Here is a 22,952-nt window from a genome sequence, read left to right as displayed (position 1 = left end):
TATGGCGTCGGTAGGTCTGCGCAAAGAAACAAGTCGAGATCGTGAATGGCTTGACGATTGGCAGCGGTGATCCGAAGGAATTGCCAAGACCTTTGATACCAAATCGTTTCCTCACGATCATCAGATGGGCTGCACGTTTCACAACGACGCGACACGTCCGTCGCAGAAAAACAAACGCGTGGAGTTTGACCCGTTTGGAAAATGTTCACCCCTGGACGTGGGTATAGTCGTCTTTTGTACGTATTCAACTTTCACTCGGTCCGCTCGACAAGTCGATAGGCTCGTAAGATTACATCGGATGGCGTCGAGACCGACGACGACGCGGGGGAACGGAGTAAAAACGATTCCTCCTCGACTTCTCGCAGGTGAGTCATCGCCGGGAGTGTGGCAGACGGTAGTAAAGGAGGCCAGAGTCGTTAGTCCGTTCTCCGTTCTCGGCTCTTTCTCCACAAGTAAACTTCATCTATTCGGTCTAGACCAGTTCAACAGCTTTACCTTGTATTTTCCTTGACAATTACGATCATACGCCCCGTGTCGAATGCTTTACAACGTGGTACTTGGGACGAACCTCGTCGCTTACCCTCAATCCAGATCGATACTCCTTACATAAAATTTGTTCTCCATTGTTAGAAACGAGTACAGGTAGGAATTATTTTCACAAATCCCCGTACGACCGTATAGTTTTTTCAGCTACGCATATTGTACTACATACTTCGTACAACCAAAGCGAAAGTCGTTGAAATATCCGTGCGTTCCTTCCAACTGCCTTCACCCCGTCGTCTCAGGAGGACATCGTATACATTGTCTTGAATAAGTCACTCGGATCCCTTTTTATTTCTGCGTAGGCGGCAGTCAGCTGGAACGGAAGAACCGCCCGTCGAGGAGAAGAGTGAGACCAACGTACACCGCTCGGTGTGGGTAGCCTGGGTATTACGGAGCCGACTCACCGCGGTTCAGACTTACGTAATGTCTGTTTCTTCGTCGCACCGCTCGCATCCGATATAACAGTCGCAGTCGAAACCGGCATCCACGGACGGCGAGGGGTAGAATAATAACGGGAGAAGTTCATAGTTCAGACGGACCGCGTAACGTCCCACGATCGGTTCCACCGGTCTTCAAAATCGTCATTAACGCCTGGCATCAAGACTTCTGTGTCACAAGTACCACGTGCCAGAGATTTCCACTTCGGCATGCTATTCACCTTGGTCTGCAAGCCTCGGAACCATTGCATAAATCCAACGTGTGAGTGCATACGCGCGCAGCTTGCCCGAAGGTATGTACATGGCGCGCCAACGTTTCGGCGCAGAGGTGGTGGTGTAGAATAACGCGGCTAGAGCGAACGGTATAGGTAGGCGTATATAGCCGCATGCACGATTCTCCGTACCTTCGACTTTAGACAGGTAAGTCGAGCCGAAGTCGATCCTGACGGAAGGGGAAGCGTTGCCTTACCTTTGGGCTAAACAATGGCTTCGTTCAACGTATGCACAGATCGTCGGATAGGCCATACTCCGTTCCCTCCGATCTCTCACGGCAGATATTATGCTGCCTCCTCGCGACGGACCAGCTATATAGGTAGGCACTCCGCGTATCGCGACCGCGGCATCAAGAGTCAAGCCACTCGTGCACTATCCACAATTGACAATAACCAGTTTCAATCCTCCCGATTAGGGGCGGCGAATGTCAGAGTTTACACGCCTCCCAACAAACCTCAGACTCTCAGGCTATTAAGATTGGCCAAGAAATCGACACTTGGACTTCGTCAGCAGCGTTGTTAGCTGATATGAAAGCTGATACAAAAATTTACGTGGCTTTGAAAAACGGCAAGTGATTTACCGCGGCATTCGACTACGGTGTTTCAACTTAGAACTTTGTTACGTTTAAGTGAGAACTCGTCAAACGTCACTTGTCGTACTTAAGCACGCGGCGTCCAAAGTAAAGCCACATGTACTGTAAGGAATCACGTAAACCGGTTTCAAATTATTTCGGCTGTGTCTGCTGCGCAGAGTGTAAACAGCCACCACGTACGCGGTAGTGCCATGCTGTAAGTTATCGAAAAACGACTTGTCCAGACCGTCACGATGCAGAAATTTTACATGCATACCTGGGAGTATAGGTGGGCCGTTCGCGGAACGTTAGAGCATGAATTCACCAGAGAACGTGAACCACGGGGTGTGCAAAGCGGTAGAAGTCAGTCGTTGAACCTGCAAAGATGGGCGGGGATACATCATTGGTCGTTGCTCGTTCCTCGTAGGTTCCTGGTTGAGCGATCGCTAGGTTGGCTGATAGTTCGCATTACCGCGGGTCAGGGTTAGCCCCAGGGTTTGGCTTGGCGCGTATGGTTGCTCGTATGGCTAGTTGTCAGCCTGGGGTTCGCGTTACAGGTAGGTAGATACCCGTATACGTCCCTTGACATGCATTTCAGTCACATTCCCAGCACGGAAGCACATTACAACGAGACCCTCTACTAAGGCTCATTCTCGACACTCGCCTACGCACTCACAGCTATCTCAACAAGCCTGTGAGTATTGCCTCGGGATTGGCGGAGAATCGAATAACACTTGCTCAGTGTGAATGCATCTGCCTACGTAGGAGCTCAGCGATTCTGAATAGATACCCATTCGTGAAGAAATAATTATCGCTTCTGGTAGGTATAATAGTCGGCTTGAATAGACGGTCTTACTCGAGAATAAGAATATACATATTCTGCTATATTGTGCAATTTCTACATTCAGCTAGCATATTGCGACAGAAAAATTAAACGATCAATTCGCTATCAAGTCGATGTATCACTGTTTTTCACAACTTTGTTTCAAGAAAGTATTTTTCCAAGGCAATTGGATATTTGGCCATTGGCCAAGAAACAAAAAAAAAAAAAAAAATAGCCACAAAGGTGGGAACGTGGGATTTAAATATTTCATAAGAAAAAATCATCGCATCAATAATTTGTTGTAGAATGGCTAGACAGATATCACTCCTCAGGCTTCGGAAGGTCAGATTAACGAAGCGACACCGAAGCCCCTGTTATTTGTTACTCGTATGTGCCTCGCAGTGAGCATAACAGTTACCCCCCTGCGCCATACCTGCACGTGCACGTGAAGGAGGGTTGCCTAAGTCCTACTACCGCTATTCAATACAAACCGATTCACCCAGAGGCAATACTTCTACAACACACCCACGTTACTCATTTCGTCAGGGTAACGGGTCACAGTCTTTGCAAATAGAAACACTTACGACACAAAAAACTGGTGTGTCTAAGCATATAGGTTTCGAATTTTTATACTTATTGTGTAGCGTTTATTTTCTTCGAGAACACGAATACTTTTTCTCTTGATATGTGATTGTTTCAAGGATATGATTCTTGGTCAAGAGTGTTTCTTTGCAGTAAAATCATTGGAAAAACTGGGACGCCCTTTTGGTTCGTGGCCCTCGATAAATTTTTCTAAATCCTGTGCATAGTAACAGTTCAGGAACAAAACCACTTTGATATCTCACATAACACCGGAAAAATGGAGCGATATTAGTAACCTCTCCCACAACCGAAATTATCAAAATGCGTATGTACTTGTACATTGTATGTATTATATCGTGTTGCAAACTAAGGCGATTATAGTATTCTGTATGTATGTAGAAGTAGTTATCTACGGAAATGGTAGATCCCCGAGCAGCACTCCGTTCATTCGCATCATGTCGGTAAGAACGAAACAAGTACGCACAGGAAGGTAACCATAAGGAGAGTAAAGAAGGAAGGACGAAGAGCAAAGAACGAACTGTGATAGGTCCGTGTGCCTGCATAAATAGTTAAGTGGAGCTGGGTATTGAACATCACGTAACCTTAGCCGATTCAACCTAATCTCCCCGACACAATAGTCTATCGAGTGCAGTTTGACCCAGCTGTGCATACGGCGGAGGATCATGCAGCCCCTCGATGTTGCAGAGACAGTTTGCCAACGTTTGGTTTACATATTCCGAGTCGCGGTATGACAGTCGCAATTATAATGGCTCATACATCCAGGGTCGTAGAAATTTTACACGTGCATGCGCCATGCTGCAGCTTGTACTCGAAACAGACGACCGTTTCGAACGATCTTGGGAACGTCAGGTGGACATTTGGGATGCTCGGTTTACGTCGTTATAACGGTTCGTTTCCCATTAAAGTGTCGTTCACGATATAAATGAATTATCAACGGAATCGCATTATCTGATCCTGCCGCACGCTGTAAAAGTTTTGCCGTTATTTGAGAAAAACCTGTTCGTGAGCTCGTTAGAACTAACGGTTTATGTTTTTTGTTACCTTATTATAAAGATGTATTATCAATATTACTAATATTTCACTCCAGTCACGACATTCAGCTTTAAATCTATACGAGAATCCGCGAAGGATTAAAAAAAAGTCCACGTTGCTCCAATAACGAAGTATTGCGAATAACCGCAGTTTGCATCTCTTTTGTTGGCAAATAAATTGACCCGCTCTCGCACCCTACGGCAGCTCGCTCGCTCTGTATTCGATGAGAAAGCCGTGAACTAGAACATGCTGACCCAAATCTTCCCAGCTGCTTCGTACTTGCATCTGTGGGACTCTTATCCTCCTTCGCACCCAATTGCCCCGTTATGCCTCACATTACACCGTGGCCCGCGGACCTCGGTGCGTAAAAGGGAGGAAGACCGTAACAGACAAACAGAAACGAAGGCACGGGCCGTGGTGAGTGCAATGCTATAAATCCTCGATTACCTCACCGACGGTCGCTCTGTTTTTAGGGTATTTTTGCGTAAATTTTGGCTCTATTCTGCCGTCCATGCCGTTACAGAGACACGGTTGCTCTTTGTGCGAATATCATCAAGTATGGAAGAAAGAGGTCGCTAAAAGAGGATGCATCGAGAACAGGGGGAAGCTGATATGAAAGGAAGTCAAATTTCCGCGAGGTTCCCGCGACAGAAGTCTCTGACACCAATAATCAGCTTGCACTGTGCCTCGCGCTTGCGTTGTTAGCGCTACCATTTCCTCAGATCCGAAAAATATGCTCGATCAAAGCTGTGGCAAACCCGAAAGAGAAAAATTGAAATGCCCGTATGTTAGTGATTTTAAAAATAGTCACGTCTATTTTACAATTATGTTTGCGCAATGGATGATAGCCGATATACAGTAATTAAGAATGACCGGAAATGTCAGGTTGATGACGCGTGTTATCATTCCGGAAAAAATATACGCAATGTGGACTACAAATCAGGTCAACGATGTTCAAAGTAAGTGCAAATATCGCGGGACAATCTTCATGCAGCTTTTGCCGGTCTATCGATATGTTGTAATCTCATTTGCTCCGGTTGGCAAAATTTAAGGAATTCGCAGAGGACAACCGCGGGTCGTTGGCGAGGGTGGTTGAAGAGGTAAGAAATTGAGGTACGATCCTGTACATGCGACACAAAACACCGGAACTTGACACTTTCGTGTAAATTGTTTAGGCGCTAGAGCTCTACGGGTATCGTCGGTATCCCCAAAGTTAGCGAAAACTCGAGAGAAAAGACGCCTCGCGACGATACTTTGGACGGGGAATTCAAGTTTCTTGTTTGGGATTCTTTGGGCTGCGCAAAAGAAGCGCAGGTTCGAGCTCTCTCCCAGCGAATGGTGCTTCTGTTTCAATTTCGTGATTTCAAAGGTTGAATCCCGCCTGATCCCCGGAAAATTGGATACGTGATGGGATTTCAAGGATCACACTGAAATATTTTCAAACCATAGAAAAGAGCCAAACTTTACACAGCTTACTTCAGAACTTGCTCGCTCACCTGTAAAATGTAAAAAGACTGGACGGCCCGTTTCTTTCGAAGTTTCGAGAAGATAATGAGATACAGATCCGTGGCCAATAGGGAATGATACAACTCAATAAAAACCAGTTACGTTTATCATCAAAATTACGGCTTGCAAAAGAGAATTAATATCAACATACATTATAGGAATAATTTGGACACGGTTGTAAGTTCTCTGCCCGATTACATGCAAGCAATGTTTGTAGCTACCTTAAACAACTTCGGCACAGTGCAAGCAATTTCCTTGTTACTTTACAAGCTTGTCGACAAGCAAATTAGCTTCACATGCCTACAGGTATATCATATACACGTACGCCTATCGAGAAAAAATTGATGGCGAAGTTTATTTCTACAGTTACATACTACAACGATCGGCTGGGTTCAGTTACGCAGATTTGAAACGTTGAAATACGTAGCACGAGAGGCGAGTGGACGATACAGGTATACGTGCCTAGAGAAGGCGGAAATGTAGGTACCCTGATCAGCTTAAGCTGCCGCATTGGTCCGTACGTTCATTTTTTAAAGGGACTGTTTCTCCTGTCGAGATACACAATTATTACAGTGAGAGTTAACTCGTTCACTTTCGTAACCCGTACATATCTCGGTATTATATGAACACTCTAGCCTCATCACGCCCGGCATCTCAAACCTGTTTCCAGGTCCTACAATGCGTACGTTATACAGAACGCCAATTATAAAATCTTAGTTTTAGTACGCTCAACACTTCCTGCAAATGTACGACGCGGGTATAGATGTGAGAATTTGTTTTTTTTTTAAAGATTGGCTGAATAATCATGTGACCTACACGATCAAAGCATACAATACAATATACCTTGATTAGATACAAGATATCTGTTTCAGCAGCCAGTTACTGATAAAAATGTTAGGAGTATCCTTCAAATTTTATCATTCACCGAAAATTATCATGAACAGAATTCATTTCTTAAAATATTCACAGAGGTACTGATTACACCAGTTTTCGCACCAAAGTGTAAAAACCCATCAGTTAGATATCAGTTTGAATAACGTCTGCAAAGATTTTACATGTTAGTAACTGGCATCCTTTTTTTTTAGATTTTCTATCCTCCTTAGCGGTAAGGCCGTTAGCAAACAACACACCTATAATATTGTATAGGTGCATACTAAGATTGTAGAAAACATTTATTCCACACGGCATATTTTTTGGAAGATAATTTTAATTAAACATACAACGGTGTCGCACGGACCATGATTAATGATCGAATTGTGGTTTTCGGCGGCATTTGACAAGAAGAACTTAAGGAACGGTTGCAGACTCTGATCCATCAACAATCACCTGCAATTAAATGATATTATATATTTTCAACAAAAAATTCTTCCCGATAAAGTTACGTATACCGGATGTCCAGAAATTCTCGAGCCATAGGTTGTGTAGCTTGTGGTAACACATCGTCTAACTTTTGGTTGAGAAACATTGAAACAAAAGTTTGTCGAGTTGACCGCATTTCGCGGTTCACATTTTTATACCTAAAATTTACACGACGAAGAAGACTGCGCGTGACTTTCCGAAAATATCCAGCGCTACCCGCAACTCCCACATCATAGGTTGGTTCATAGGTATTTACTGGACGTCCAGGTATCCAACCGTGAGGTAGAAAGCGAAACTCATAGACGATATCGACCAGAATGAAGTTAACAAGGATACTGTAATGATTCGTGTTCAGGAAGAATCGTTACTTCACACTTTTAGGGTTGTCTGAAATTTAGTAAACCGTGATAACACAAAATTCATTCATACATATGTATTTTTAAAAACGAACTCCTCTTAATCTCGTTCTGAAATTGCTCGTAAAAGATATTTTCTTTATTTAATAACTTCAACGTCTTCGATACCGAGATACTGAAAATTTTCGTTCACGTTGTCGATGGGAACGGTTATTCAATGATGGGCTCAAATGCCTCATACCTCTTCTCCGAGGTAGTCTCGCCATTGTATAATTCATCATTAATTCTTGCTTCCAGCGAGTGTGATATCTCGTGAGGAGCAATTAACCTTGGATAATTAAGTATGTCCACACATGTAAGTGTCTGTACACATAGATCCTGATACTTCAATAACTTGTTGAGCGCAGTGATTGAAATTTCATAATACCTACAAGTTTTATAACATCGTGGGAGCCGCTGATTCTTTTGATCACAATAGCTTGGAGGTCTCCTTGGAATACGGAATGACTTGGAATCACTAGCCCGTGTAGAATCATACATAGAATTCGCAAAGATAATGATTCGTGATTAGTCGTATGCGAATCAGATAGGTGATTATTATTATTGTCGCGATAATACCTTGATTGTAACTGTAGGAGATCTAATGAGCATGAAGTTAGGAACGTTACTGTAACGATGCATGTTTAGGAAAAATCGTTATTTCGCACCTTTATGAATGTATGAAACTTAGTAAACCACGATATACAAAACATATTCATATATTGAAAAACCAATTCCTTGAAATTCATTCTAACATTGCGTAATTATGATTTTTTCTCCCAATGTTTCGTTACACTAACCTTATTAACGTCAGCCTTATGTAATCTATCGATCCTGTAATATTTTTCGTTTAATTCTACATTGGGTATGCAGCTGGCCATTACGCGATAGTGGATGAGGCACAAATCTCCGAATAATAGAAAACAGACCATTGCCGGAAAGCACGTAAGCTGACCTGCAAAAAGTAACTCAGGGAATATAAGCCAAGTCAGAAAAGAAACAATCGGAGTAAAAGAGAAGCGGATGTTCGTACTTCCCCCTAGCCGAGATCTCTATCGCGGTCAATTAGTTGGAATGAAGTGAGCCACGCGGATTAACTCGCAGCATCACGTATATAGGTATATACAAAGCTGTCCCTGTGGTCATTTAGCATTTCACGATTAGCCCTCGACTAATCGGACGACTCCACCCACAATTATGCGACTCTCCGAACATCAGTTTATACACAGAATACGCGAACGTATCGTGAAATATTATAACGACAAAAAACAAGTCTGATTAGAAGTATTGTGAAATAATCTCCCTTCGGGATCTTTGAATATTTTTTATTCCCCTGACATTTCGAAGTAGGATTAATCCAGGAGCCATCTCAGAAACGCATGAAATATAGTAGAGATACACTTCAGGTCAAAATTTTTAACGTACCCATGTGAAATTTGACTCGTACTTGCTCAGTTACTATCCGTTGCTCGCCTACGCAGACCGAGTTGATGAATGTTACATGCGTTATAGTATACCGAGTTTATATTGCGAAACAGTCAACAACCCAAGAGGGAAGAGCATGAATGACGTGAAAAATTGACGAATGTAAAAAAAAAACATTTTTGAACATGAAAAGACACCCACCGCCGATACGTCCATTCGCCCGAAGCGTTGCAACATAACGCACAGTGGACACGTTGTCCTCAATGCATCAACACCATTCAAAAATTTCGTCAAAGACTTCCGCGTCTATCCACTCAACGACCACGCGGCACAGTTCCGCATAAAAACCTCTTCTACGAGAAAATAAATCATAAACGATCATGTGTTTTCGTATTTCAAAAGTAGCTATCAAGTGCTCCGCTTTGCGTACATACAATGCACACAGATTATTTATGCGCGTGCCTATACGGGAGAGGACCGTATCTATAAGTACTACAGGTTCGATTCTCCCGTTTCGCCATGAAAAGTTCGTTTCTACAAGTTCGTTTCTAAATTAAATCAAATTAAATCAAAATGTACGAAGTTGAAAATTAAATGTATTCGTTTCTAGAAAACGGGGTCACATAATTTAAATTAAATTAAATAAAATTGGATTAAATTAAATTAAATAAAAATGTATAAAATTGACAATTAAATGTATGAGGTTCGAAATTGTAGGAACGCCAGTTGTAGAAAGGATACCCACTCGTCTATACATTTATTTATGATACATCTGCGAAGAATCAAGTATTAGAGCGACTCAAAAAAATTATTCTTAATCGATGCGTTTTCCACCCTGTGTGTAACATATTTACGTAGGTACATCGATAAGCTACCGTTCGCCACGTTCCTGCAAAAATTTCAAGAACAACATCGTGAGCTTGTCTGGTATCAGGTTTTTACTACTGGTCGTGAGAGAGCCGGTCAAGAAGGAGAGAGTATCGGTTAACACGTTTACATACAAGCTCTTCCCAAGTCTGGCATTGAAAAGGTAGGACGGGTGACGAGGGATCCGTACATATTTTGCAATATATATTCACGTTGGGTTCAAGGCTTCCGGATTCTCGGTAAGATACGCGAGCGATCCCTTTTCTCCCTGATATCACGACGGGATATAGCTTTCTATCTGGCTAAGGTCACGACGTATGATATTGCTGCCGACTATCGACACCCGCCAAAGTCCAGAGCCATTACAGGTGTTGGCATCCAACTTCCCTCTCGCCGATTCCTCATACATCCGGGCTCCGATCCGAGGATGACACCCGTTCGAACATATGAGAAACTCGAAGAAGACGTGCGAGACGATGTTGCAGATGTCACATGCACACGTGCAGGCACAGGTAATACGATTCGGTTACCCCCAGTTCGACAGCAGAAACGAAACTCCCTCGTGCAGGGTTTCTTCTGCAAAACATGTGTCGATCAGGGTGGGTGCGCGAGTCTTTATGGGATTTCATTTGAAAACTATTATCCCACCACACCACGGCTTCGGCTACCAATTTACTCCACACTTCACTCTCGAGGAAGGTGTATCCGATCGATCTCTCAGATTTGTTTTTTTTTTTGCAATATGTTATAGTAGACTGAAAACCAAGTCACGCGTATTTTTTTTTTTTTTTTACTTGCCATTCAAGACTTTAAGGGGGTGAAACTACCCTACAAAGTAAGGCATGTCAAGGAGTGATCTGGCATTTTTTTTCATCAAGAAAAATACATTTTCATTACTCGTTATAAAAAAAAAATTTCCAGTTGTATTGGTTGAAAAATATTACGTACTTGTGGGTGAAACTGCCAAATCACCCCTTGACATGTCTTACTTTGGAGGGTGGTTTCACCCCCTTAAAGTGTTTAATGGCAGATAAAAGAAAAACACGTGTCGCTTAGTTTTTAGTCTTCTATAACATATTACAAAAGAAATGAAATCGGAGAGATCGACCAGGTATACCTTCCTTGTCAGTGACAACCGGGTCTCTAAATTTACACCGTTCATTGTCGGCTAGGAATAGCTCTTCACAAACATGCGTTAACGATTAGCCCGCGGCAATGTTACCAAAAATTACGAACGTAAAATGTATATGTGTAATATATCCTCGGTGTTTGCAGGTGGATAATTTTCGTGCCTGTTCCTTTCAATTTACGTGTAGGCACAACATATACTGTACATAGAATAGAATTTATACCATCGCGTTTATACCATCGCTATTAAACCAGATTCGCTCTCATTCGATACGCATAACCGGTGGAGAGTGCAGTACGAAGGAAGTTTCGACGTTGAAACAACTTCTCTACAATTGGATCGTAAATCATTTTTCCAACTATTGATTAGGTCGTTATTAAATCGCCGCCAAGACAACTTCCGCAAAGTGAGCAAAAACAGCAACATAGCCAGCGCTTTACCATTTTCTTCTCGTCTTATGTTTTTTTTTTTCCTTTCTTTTTATTGCCAATCAGCTTCTCCTCCTTCTCCTCCTCCGCCTCACAGCGGGTCTAGATCGCCTGATCAAGCGAGGTCAAGTCGCGGTAAATTTACATCGAGTCGCAATCGTCGGTCTCTCAGAACCAGAAGCGAATCCGAAGCATCGCCGTGACTCTATTGCGAACGCATGACGTCAATCATCATCGTGTGGCAACCAAAATTTTATTGACTTTTTTTAGAATCGACGGACACCAAGCTTGGATAATATGCATACGTCTACACCTGTAACACTTGGAACATAATGAAAATTCACACAAGTCGTCGGATACGTGATTCAACCTGCCGCTTTGATTCTTTCCTTTATTATTTCCAAATGTTCGATTGCTTTTTCCGCAATGATGACATTCATTTGAACATATCTGCACATTTGACCTTCAACTCAATCAAACTCGTAGGCAGGTGGACACGCGCGCGACGAAATTGAAACTGGTCCCCCAAATTGTTGTGAAACTTTTCTTTCAAGATCAAAGTTGGGGGAAAAAGTATTTCAGGAATTCTTCTCTTTGCCGCTCGACGTGATCTCAGCCAAGCGTTCGCGAGAGTTTTTGTAACACAAATGATGTATATTGTACATACCCAGGTATATAGGTATAGGTATAAAGTACTTTGTACGTACCCAACGTAAGCGAACACGTTCTACTCTTCATTTCTATACGATTTAACAACGATACGAAAGAGTAGGAGATAATGCTGATTGTTATTGTGAGACGTCGTCGTCGGACCAGGAAAATTTACACCACCGTTTCGAAGCTTATCGAGAATCGCCACGTCAAATGTGAGGTAAAAAAAAAGATATGTATGATATTTACATTTTATCATGGAAGAGTTGAAGTAAAATGTTGTGACGGCACATCCAGCCGCTGAAATAGCATCGCAGTAATGAACGTAGTAAAGTAACACAAGGCTTGTTGATCGGACTCATCGTCAGTACCGAGTTCTGTTTATATTTCGGCGCGTCTTGAACACAACTTCACAGTTCGCGGCGTTGGGGGCACCGTATCGACAATCGCGCGGTCCATCCCGGTTACGCTGGAACAGCTCCATGTCGGATCGTTCGAGATGATGCTACCGGAAATGAACTTTGTCCGTGACCGTGGGACGGGGCCGTTGAACCTGCCAGCCTTTCTTGTACACCTATACATCAATATGTACGTACGTAGGTATTCGTTTACATACATGTATGCATACATATACTTTGTGAGCTCGTTCACCAAAGATCATGAATATTAACGTGGCCCCAGGCCCCCAGCTGAAGGTACCCGGTGCTATAATTTGCAATATTCGAACGGTGCAGGCGCCCCGAACCTGTTCCGATCTTTATACGAAGTTAGTCAACAAATGACCAAAATATCGAGCCTTTGATTTTTAACACCTTCACAGTAAATTCAAAATTCCTTTACAGTGTGTCGAATAAAATTCATGCAAGAATCTTTCTTCAAACTAGATTTTTCGAAAGTGTTTCACATATATTTTAATCGCTCGTACCGCATTGATATACTTCGTTTTTTATTTGGTTACATATATTTAATCCGTACCCCTGAATATACGAAATTTCAGGATACATGAATCCACGATTTCTATGGACATACAAGTCTTTACGATCGACTGGAGACGTGAGCTTTACCCTTATCTTATTCCTCCTCACCGCGGCTCAATGATCAGCTGAACGCAACACAGCTGTTGTCGGGAAAGCGAGACAGACAAACCCAGTGCACACGCGGTAAATCGCACATAGATTACATCTTCACCCGAGTATAATTGCTCATAACTGTTCGCTAATATATCGTATAGAAAGGCGAAGTCATTTTAAAATTTGATATTTCGCGGGTTGGTGGACGAGACATGCTATAGAACCTGATCCACGTCCGTCGACGAGTATCTTCTTGATTGAAAAAACCAATCAGGGTCCGCATTTATCGGCTTTGTCTCGCGGGGCTCAACGTAGGTAGGTACGCGTGCAGGTGCAGCACACCTCTTTGCGTATTCGTTAAAGGACGCACATTATATGCATTAGACCATCGAACATGTAACGCAGGTAAGTGAGAACGTCGGCACGTATCGTGTTGATTTGTCATATGCGTACAACGTACATGCGTGATGATGATTCCGTATCTTGCTTTACCAACCCCGCTGCAGGGGTGAGAGGGGCCCACTTCCAAGAGATAATCTTAACATAGGCATCATCGTAGCGAAAATCCGACACCCTTCTCTTTTCGTCGATCATTTGATTTTTCTTCGTCGGTCTCTACCGAGCAGGTAAATGCAGACAAACGAAATATCGAGGGTTGGATTCACCCACCAACCGACGTGACGTTCCAAAAATCTTAGCATTTTTTGTAAACATTAGTAGTTGGTTTAAACTACGTTCGGATAACATTTTTTTTTTTCTCACTTGCAGTGAAAAAACTCGTCTAGCAGAGTATATACGGCAATACTCGTTAAAATCAATAGGGTCTAAAAAAAAAAACGATTAGGAACTGTAGGAACCGTACATAAACGAAAGAGAGATCTTCACGCACTGGAAATTGGCAAAGAATATCAAGTTACGTGGTGGTGTGGTTTAGAAAAATTTGGCTTTATACCTTCTAAAAATCAGCACCGCACGCTCACACTTTAGGCATCCGGTAATTATGAATCGCTTGTCGTGATCTGGCTGCAACGTGCAGCCAGCTGGACACTCGACAGTGCCAGAGCGAACCCGCCTACCTTATACCTATAACCTTGTAACTATACCTATAACCTATACCCACCTACCATCCAACGAACCAGCCTTCCTACGCGATTGTAGCCGAGCCACCAGGTCGGCGTTGCATTCGAGGCGGAATGCAACAAAGCGACTTGTACCGGGTCTGGCGAAGGGTCGGCCGGAGGTGGAGGAGGCAGAGGCGGAAAAGGAGGAAGAGGAGAAGGGAGGGCGACGCGTAGCGGTCGTGCCGCGAAGGTGGATTTTCATCCTGGGCAAGTTGACTCTGGCCTCTCCAGGGACAAAGAACCAGCGACCGACCAACGGCGGAGGGCGAGGAGCCGTACGAGAGAGCGAAGCCTTCCACGGCCTGTGAAAACGGATGAGCGAGAAAACGGGGAGGAAAATCGGTGGCTATTAACAATAAGAAATAAGGATAAAAACCTTGGGGAGATTGACGTCGATTTGCAGTTTTATCGGAGATAATCGCAGCAGAGTAGAGTGAAAAAACGTGAAACTATGCAGTGCGGGCGTACGAGTCTGCGGAAAAATTTGCTCACCGCACGGTTGAAATTTAACAGATATCCGCTCGAGACGGTGTAGCAAGTAATTCGTTACGAGTTCACCTCGCGAACACAATAAATAGAGTAAAGAACAAAAGGACCGGGAATACTGACTACTCGCTGCAAGCGAACATTCCTCCAAGGAATCCGCGAAAGGCCAACTAAAACGAGTCATTTCTACGCAATTCTACTGACGCCATGGTGTCCAAACTCTCTCAGCGGATGCAGGGTGCTTACACATTTAATGTGTGTACAAAAAAAAATATCCGTCATAAGAGCGTGGTGGCGAGCTTGTTTGCTGACCTGAACATCAGCTGACTTGACCAAACCGGCGCAAGCCACGAGTGTTGCCTGTGCTGCCTACTTCCAGTTATTATGAGAAACAATACAGGTATTATATTATTGAATCTCAAACTCTGTGGTCAAAGATATATGATATTATATAAGAGAGTCAGAAAATGTAAGGCTGTGTCGACGTATCACTTCGATTATTATTGATCCTTACACAGTCCCGGAGAGTTTCTCAGCTATGCACGTTACGATACATAAAAAAAGGAACGGGTCGCTCAGAGCAAGTCGGTTACACATGCCCTTCATAAGTACCTTCGAGTAAAATGATTGCGAGGCTGAACTTATTAACGTTATTGTAATGATTAACGGTTTGGAAAATCATTATTCCACATTTGCAGGAATGTATAAAGAAGGTAAAATTTATTCACATTTTAATACCTTAACCACTTCAAAGTTACTATAAACTTGCAAAATGGTAATTTTTTCTCCCAATATTTCGTTAGGTAAACTTTACCAACCTTAGCCTCATAAATGATCAGCATTACGAACATCGTTTTAGTGATGGGCTGGTGGGTAGGTCACCCACCGTTATACCGTAGGTACTACGCGCTGAGTACGTGCCACAACCGTCGATTAAATGCGCAAGGGGTGGAATGTTTGCCGTACTGTCTAAACGTAATCAATTTCGGTGTAACAACTCGCGTTCAAAGTCCAGTTCTACTCTCGTCTCTGGATCAAGCAGCCTTTGAAATCATTCCATTAAGATTGGACGTATACCGACTTTGTAAGTTTCACCGGAACATAGGAAATTCTTGTACGTCAAACCGATCCCAGAGTTTTCAGATATATTCTAAAATTTTTAAATTTATTCTAAAAAATCTTTTCCGGCGACTTCCGGATTCCCGTGTCAGGGCCTGACGTTAACGCTCACTTCACGCATCGACGCGTTACGTGGTTATATGTACATATTGAAACGTGGCGATGATGAGTTTAGTTTCCATGTTGAAACACAACGACGAGGCTTCGTCCTGAAATCCTTACGGAGGGCGGGATACCTTAAACTTTATTTAACTACGCAGGTGGGGGGCACGTCTCGCATTTACAGCGATTATAAAACTCCGCGTCTGGACGATGTATAGATACGCAGCCAAATCCCCTGTATTTTTACGACACAGCATCCCGCTAATAACAGTCCTCTGACAGTGATTCGGTTCGACCGTTGATAATTCAAGAAAATTTATTACCCACGGTATGAACATCTCGCGAGAACCTGGTAGCCTGCTGATTTTGCTCAAATGAGTGCCGGCTAATGATACCATTCGATCGCTGATCGTTCACGACGTGCTATTATCCGACGGGATCAAGCCCTCCGAGGATATTACGAGGCGTTCTTTCTCTCAGGACCCTTCGACGAGAGACGGCTTTCGAGGTTCCCGATGCACTCGCTCACACGCTCGTACTTGGTTGCTGCACACCGCTTGTAACTCGAACTCGTAACTTTGCTCGACCGCGTGCACACCGCGTAGCTTCAAATTGAACGCAAATTGACCTTCCGGCTGGGCAACTATCAGAGCTACGAGCGTGAAAGCGTTCGGCTAAACGCCCGTCACAATTCGCACGGTACGTACGTACCTATACCAGATGGAAATGCAAAATTGGGTCAAGCTGCAGCGATCAGGTCCCCAGCCGAAAGCATAATTTTCGAGAGTAAGTATAAGCCGAGTTCTGCTACGTTTCGCGAACCTCTGCCCCATTCCGGGTATGGCGTATACATATGCGTATGCAGTGTATGAACAAGTGTGCATGCGAGTTACAGCGAAAAGTACGGTAGATAGAACTTACGTGTGATGAAATATTTAATTATTACATGGAATACGGAATTGCCTCGAAAACGCGGACGCTGAGGTGAAATACGTATTGTTATAATTAGTATTGGATGCCGTTTAGGTCATAAAATTAAATATAGTCCGCGTGACGTTGGTGAAAATTTTTAGGAATGTACGAATTACATGATATCTGGGGGAGACGGCGGACTTCGGAGTCTATTCGGTAACAAAGGCTGGGCGGAATTTTATTCATACACACAACTAAAAATTCGTTGTTGTGTTAAGCGTTTTTTGTCAATTCTACATATCTCTAAATAATATCATATTGTTTCATATTACACGTTTCTGCAGAACAATTGTTTCTCGACTACGACCTAATTGTTGAATAAGGTGTGTGTAAATATGTATAATAAGTATCATACTATGCCAAATAAATGTCCACGTGACGCTTTCGGTTTTTTTTTTTTTTATCTTAAATATATTTTATAAACAACGTGAACGTTTTTGCAACGATAGATCACAGTAACGGCAAAGGTACACGAGATTGAAGTTAGTAACGTTATCGCAACGAAAAATGTGGGAAATATCACCATTTTCTTATTTTCACTATGACTTTGATCGAACCAAGATTTCAAAATATGATTATGTTTCGCTTTGTTACGGTTTTTTAAATTTCAAATAATTCGAAAATCTCGAACTAACGGTTTTTCCTCAGCACGAATCATTACGATAACGTTACCAACTTCAACACGGCGAAGGTACACGTATGGATCAGTAACGAAATACTAAATCGTCATATTCCCATCCCGAGCCCGTCTCTAATTGACCTTCCCAGATCCGGGAGCAGACTTCGATCCGTGCCGGATCCCCGATCTCTCTTTATTCTCTTCGAACTCTCGGCTTGGCTGGAGCTCGCCCGACCTTCGATCGCGATAAGGAACACCTGCAAGTGCTCAACCTCGTCCCTGACTTTGACCTTGAGCCTGACCCCGACCCTCGTAACATCGAATTATACTGTGCGGTCAACCGAGCTGAAAGCTGATCGTACGAGGGAAATAATAACCATCAGGGTTGCGCGCTAAAATACACATACGACAAAGATGGAAAAGACTAGCACTGTGAGAATGTGATCATTCCTCGTTTAGGAGTTTTTCTCGTCGGAACGTTGGCGGGTATCCTATACGAGATTTCGCAGTTAGAATTGGATAAGACTTAAGCGACGGGCAGTTGATGAGGCCGGGGCAGAAGGGCAAGACCAGGGGTAGGGGGTGGAGTGGGGCAAACTTACCCTGTGCGGGGCCCGAAGGAGACGATGGACCGCGGCTAGCTGGTTGATGAGAGGCAAGGTCGCGCTGAAAGTGTGGACCGGGGGTCGGGGGGGCTCGGGGTAGGAACTGGCGTAGGCGAACGGGTCGACGTCGTTCAGGTACTGAACCCGGCACGTCAGCGAGAGCATTTTTCACTTCCTCCTGCTGTTCGACGTAGTCTCTAACGGGTAAATCATGCAACCACCACCTCGACCGACGAGCCCTTGATCGAACGGCACCCTTACGGTCGATGTCACTTGTTGATCTCGGCTGTGAGCGTGAATTGTACTGCAGAGGTAAAAACGCGACGGGAAACAACCGCTTCACCTCACACCGTGTCTATTATATTTATAGGACGTCTGTTTCTACTTCTTTTTTTCTTCTTCTTCTTCTACACAAGTCCTTTCATCGTCGAAACCGGCTCGGCGAAACGTTTCTTTCTTAATTGAAGCAGCGAGTGCTTGAGTAATGCGTCCTCCGGGTTGTAATTGTCGCACGAAGCTTAGTTCAATTGGCCTCCCGTGCCTGTTGGAATCTGCGTGTTGTGTGGACGGGAGAGATCAGTGTGGAGTGGAAACGGATACCGTAATACTTAATTTCAAACACAACACTCCCTAAGGTTGACTTCGCGGAGATAGAATCGATCTCACGATGGTTAATCACGGAGCGGAGCCGTGAAGCTGCCGCAAATCAGCAGGGTAAACAAATAAAAAAGCTTAGAAACCTGCGGTAAACTTTTCACATGTATCGGAACGTGTTTCATCTCGAGACCAAACTGATCAGACACAGTGTAAATACCGTTCGTGGTTCAAAAATAGAATTAAACGTTGGTCGTTTGCGCTGCTTGAAGAAAAAATCGGAAACAACTTGAGAAATACGATAATCTACTGCAGCGTTGATCGCGATCCCGCAAGGCCCACCGATGTGCAAACCAGCCGGTGTGGCGAACGCAACGAAACCTTGTTCACCGACTGATATGCGCCATCAGCGACCACCGACCGAGATGGGACAATGTCCGCGATAAATTGTCAAACATGGGAGGTTTGTATTTGGAATTACTAACAATCTTTACCCGGTACTGATTGTGAGATCGAAGCCGATAAATCGCGATCGATTCTTCTATTCGGATATCAGAGCAATATTTCCACACGTTTGACACTCCGCTCCTGACAACGGGAACAAGGACCTTAAGTCCCGGCTTACGGCTCGGCTCTCGCCGCCCTCGTCGACGACGACGACAAGCAAGGATAAAAACGCGCGACGACGTATAGAGCAACAAGCGGCTTGCGGCATGCCCACTTCGGTCCTCGCGCGCGGCCGCCGCGACACTGAGCCACACGTCGGACACCTGTCGACGCCTCGTGCAGCGCCGCCAAACGGAGGCGCCGCCGACTAAAGAATCTTACCGCCCGCGCGGACCTCACTTTCAAAATCGGAAACCGACTTGGCGAGATCGACGTGCAAACGAACTTGGCTCTCGGTTGAATTGTCTTGATTTTCAGTAGGTATGTAGGGTGTAGTATATATTCACCCGGTCAAAAGTTCTCATGGACACAAGTCCCAAAAAAAACAGTACCTTCCGAGATACACGCTTCGGGAGGGGGGGTGTATGGATTTTTTGATATCTATGGATTACGCGATTTTTACGAATTACAAAACTTCAAGGGGGGCTTGAAATCAAATATGTCACTCAAAACCTGCACGGCCGATTCGCAGAGACTCCGCACGCGCTTGAAAAACGGGACAAGTCGATTGTTGCAACAGTCGGAGGATCTCGTTCTTCACGTGAAATCTAACGCCGCACCTCCTTCCGGTAAGCCAGCGAGTTCGTCGATGGAATCAATGCGTCGATGGGATCAATCGCAGCTTCCTGCCTACCTTGGAGAATCAACCGTCTAGTTTTTTGAGTGATTTTTTTGATTTCAAGTCCCCTTGAAGCTTTATTATTCATTAAAAACACGAAATCCATAGGTATCAAAAAATCTGAACACTTTTCTTCCGAAGCCTGTATCTCGGAAACTACTGATTTTTGGAACTTGTGTCCATGAGAACTTTTGATGGGGAGGACATGTATTATAACATACTGAAAATCAAGCCAATTCGACCGGGAGCCAATTTCGATAAGGATTCTGCGGGGTTCTTCGTGAGGATCTTATTGCATACAGTGCCTTACACTGCTACGTGACTTTCTACCGTCATTCAAAAGTTCGTATGATCAACTAATCGCATTAAACCGCGTGATGAAGGAATATCGCTCATCATACAGTTCCACCTTTCACCTTTTACCCGTGGCGTTCCGCAAGGAGAAAACAACCATTACCGTTTCCGAAACGGGACAATTTATGAAACGATTTCATTAAAACTAATCAAAATACAATTTGGGACTTCGTGATTTCTCAAACATCTCCGGCCTTGTCGACCTCAACTTAAACTTGTTAGCAAAGTTATTTTCTTCCGAGGCAATGAAATTTATACGTTCTGGCTGAACGTGACATGATTTCTCTCGCCAAGCGTACGTACTTACGGGTAGTAAAATTTTAAAATACTTTTATTTCGGTTAATTATATACTGAAGTAATGATGCGTATAAAGAAGCGTGGACGTAAATGCGATTCAGGTAAATTTGTGTAACATTAAAAGTCTAGTCTATCCATGATGTTTCAAGCGTGGAACCCAGATGTATACCTACCGTTTCAGGGGTAAAGATATCATGGATTCTCACCAGAAACTCGGAAGGAAAACTGACTAATGTCGTGATTCTAAAGAACTTCGACAATTTGTAAAACAAACTTATCACGTAGGTCATGAATTTTGTTCCAAAAACAGACACTCGATTATCCGCGTGTATGAAAATTCTCGCCTACATGTTATTCTTGAGAATGATACTTTTATCTATGTAGTGAAACCAGTTACCTTTTCAACAATAAATCTGCGAAAAACGTATTTAGAGATACACGGATTATGAAAATACGAATACTCATTTACTAATAAGTTATACCTATGTATGGAGTCGCAGGGCCACAATCGCGACTGGAATAAATCCATAATTCCAGATACAATGATAAAATTATTTTTTTTCCTGGGATGAAAGCAGCGTGCCACGTTAAGTGGAAGGCGTCACAGCTCAGACGTCGAGTTGAAAAATATTTTAGAGCACGAATGTCACCCGATTTCAAGCTGATATCACCAACGCCAAGGATGCTTGGCATATATCGGGGGTTGAATGTGCCCCCGGTGCATTTGCGATTCGCGCCTCGGTAGACTGGTGGGTACAAGCAGGTATACGTATGACCGTACGTAACTATAAACCCGCCAACCGAGTACTCAAGCGTATCGTGGCAACGTATTGCGCGTTCCACCCTCACATCGTCGCAACGTAGACGCACGTGCATCGTACTTGTGTAGTAACGTATTACGATAATACGTGCCGAGTCGACTGATTACGTTTTTACCACACAATTACGAAAGGGGCGACGGAATGCGGTACCCCTGCCACACCGGAGTCACGTATTTTCATGAGATCTGGTTACTACCTAGCATCTATATGTATATATATATTGCAACGAAGTTGTGTTCGCACCCCCTTGGCACGTCTGATGTCGTCATAATATTCAGTCGTCGTCAAATGTTTAATCATTAATTTTGTCCATAAACGTACGTGCGTTTGAGTAGATACAAAAATGTTATCTAAATCGAGGTACGATAATATCGGACTACCAAATCAACGAATTTTCCGATAGTAAATAGTTCTTCATTACAGGGTACATGTACTGTTTTTTACCACTTTAGTACTGTCTCTGGCCACCCTTTGATCCATTCGTGCCCAATAAAAATTGCATGTAAACGAGGGCGTCGCCTCAAATGGTACAAAAAGGTTAATTCTCCTTTCATCAGTATTAACATTGCTTTTTAAACAATCGATTATCAAGCAGCTCCATTTAATATCATATGCAGGGGATGTTTTAGTATAGGATTCAATAATTGGATAAGTTTATAGTACTAGGAACAACTAAAACATTATATAATACAAGGGTGACCAAAGATGGTGCAGTAACTAACAATACGCATTCGATAAGCCTCTTAGTAAGGTACGTAAACGGAGTGTAATAAAGTGACCAATTAACAAATACGCGGATAAAATTTGGCAAGTACTCACTGGGATGTAGCCATCCGGTTGAGGCCTGTCCAAGTCCCTGAAAGAATGAAAATATTAACAGCATTGAAACAAATAAGGCTTTAAGCATTCTTGTTGAGAATGGGCAGAAAAACAGAAATGCGGCAAGTTTACCTATTTCTTCGGCGTATGACCGGGATCTGCGGAGTGCTATCGTGAATAATGACCTGATCCGCGTCTATTTCCTCACACTCGGAGCTTTCCTCGGACGATTCTGAAACCATGTGACAGTTTTGGTTCATCAATCTTTACTTCCGGTTCCAAACTTGGATCAATCGAGGCGGGAGGGCAATGACATTGTGAACAACATTTGGGGCCGGGAACTAATTCAGGAGGCAGGAATTCATCTATCACGTACAACCGTAATCGCAGTAATTTTCTCGGATGCGAAAGTTAAACTGTTGATATCTCAAGCGCTGGTTCCCGAAAAATCTGAGCAGCAACTCCACGTCATTCCTGCCCCCTTAAGAGCGCAACCCCCAAACACCCTCCATGCACGCCCTTCTTATTTGCGCTAGAGTGACTATCGCAACTGATCCCGAGCATCCCATTTTTGGCGCTATTGACGTCGATTTATTTCATTTAGCGATGAACTTTCAAGACGAAGATTATCAAAGACCAATCATG

The 22,952-nt window shown here is 43.5% G+C and overlaps 1 protein-coding gene across 8 annotated transcripts in view; it reads right to left on the bottom strand.

Annotated features, from left to right (window-relative positions):
- The window catches only part of LOC107227814 (FH1/FH2 domain-containing protein 3), a 76,469-nt gene that overhangs the window by 49,333 nt on the left and 4,184 nt on the right, over positions 1-22,952 (bottom strand). For 3 of the 8 annotated variants that reach the window (XM_046733068.1, XM_046733069.1, XM_046733071.1), the window contains exons 5-6: positions 22,440-22,539; positions 22,308-22,344 (exon numbers count right to left, since the gene is read on the bottom strand). In XM_046733068.1, the coding sequence (XP_046589024.1) occupies positions 22,308-22,344; positions 22,440-22,539 (137 nt within the window). Of the gene's footprint in view, positions 1-18,133; positions 18,688-19,215; positions 19,470-22,307; positions 22,345-22,439; positions 22,540-22,952 lie in introns of those variants that run through there. The other 5 variants (XM_046733076.1, XM_015669065.2, XM_046733074.1 and 2 more) reach the window with 4 other exon arrangements.

Source organism: Neodiprion lecontei, chromosome 2, assembly GCF_021901455.1.
Source record: "Neodiprion lecontei isolate iyNeoLeco1 chromosome 2, iyNeoLeco1.1, whole genome shotgun sequence".
NCBI lineage: Eukaryota > Metazoa > Arthropoda > Insecta > Hymenoptera > Diprionidae > Neodiprion > Neodiprion lecontei.
This window is presented reverse-complemented; position numbering and strand designations above follow the sequence as displayed.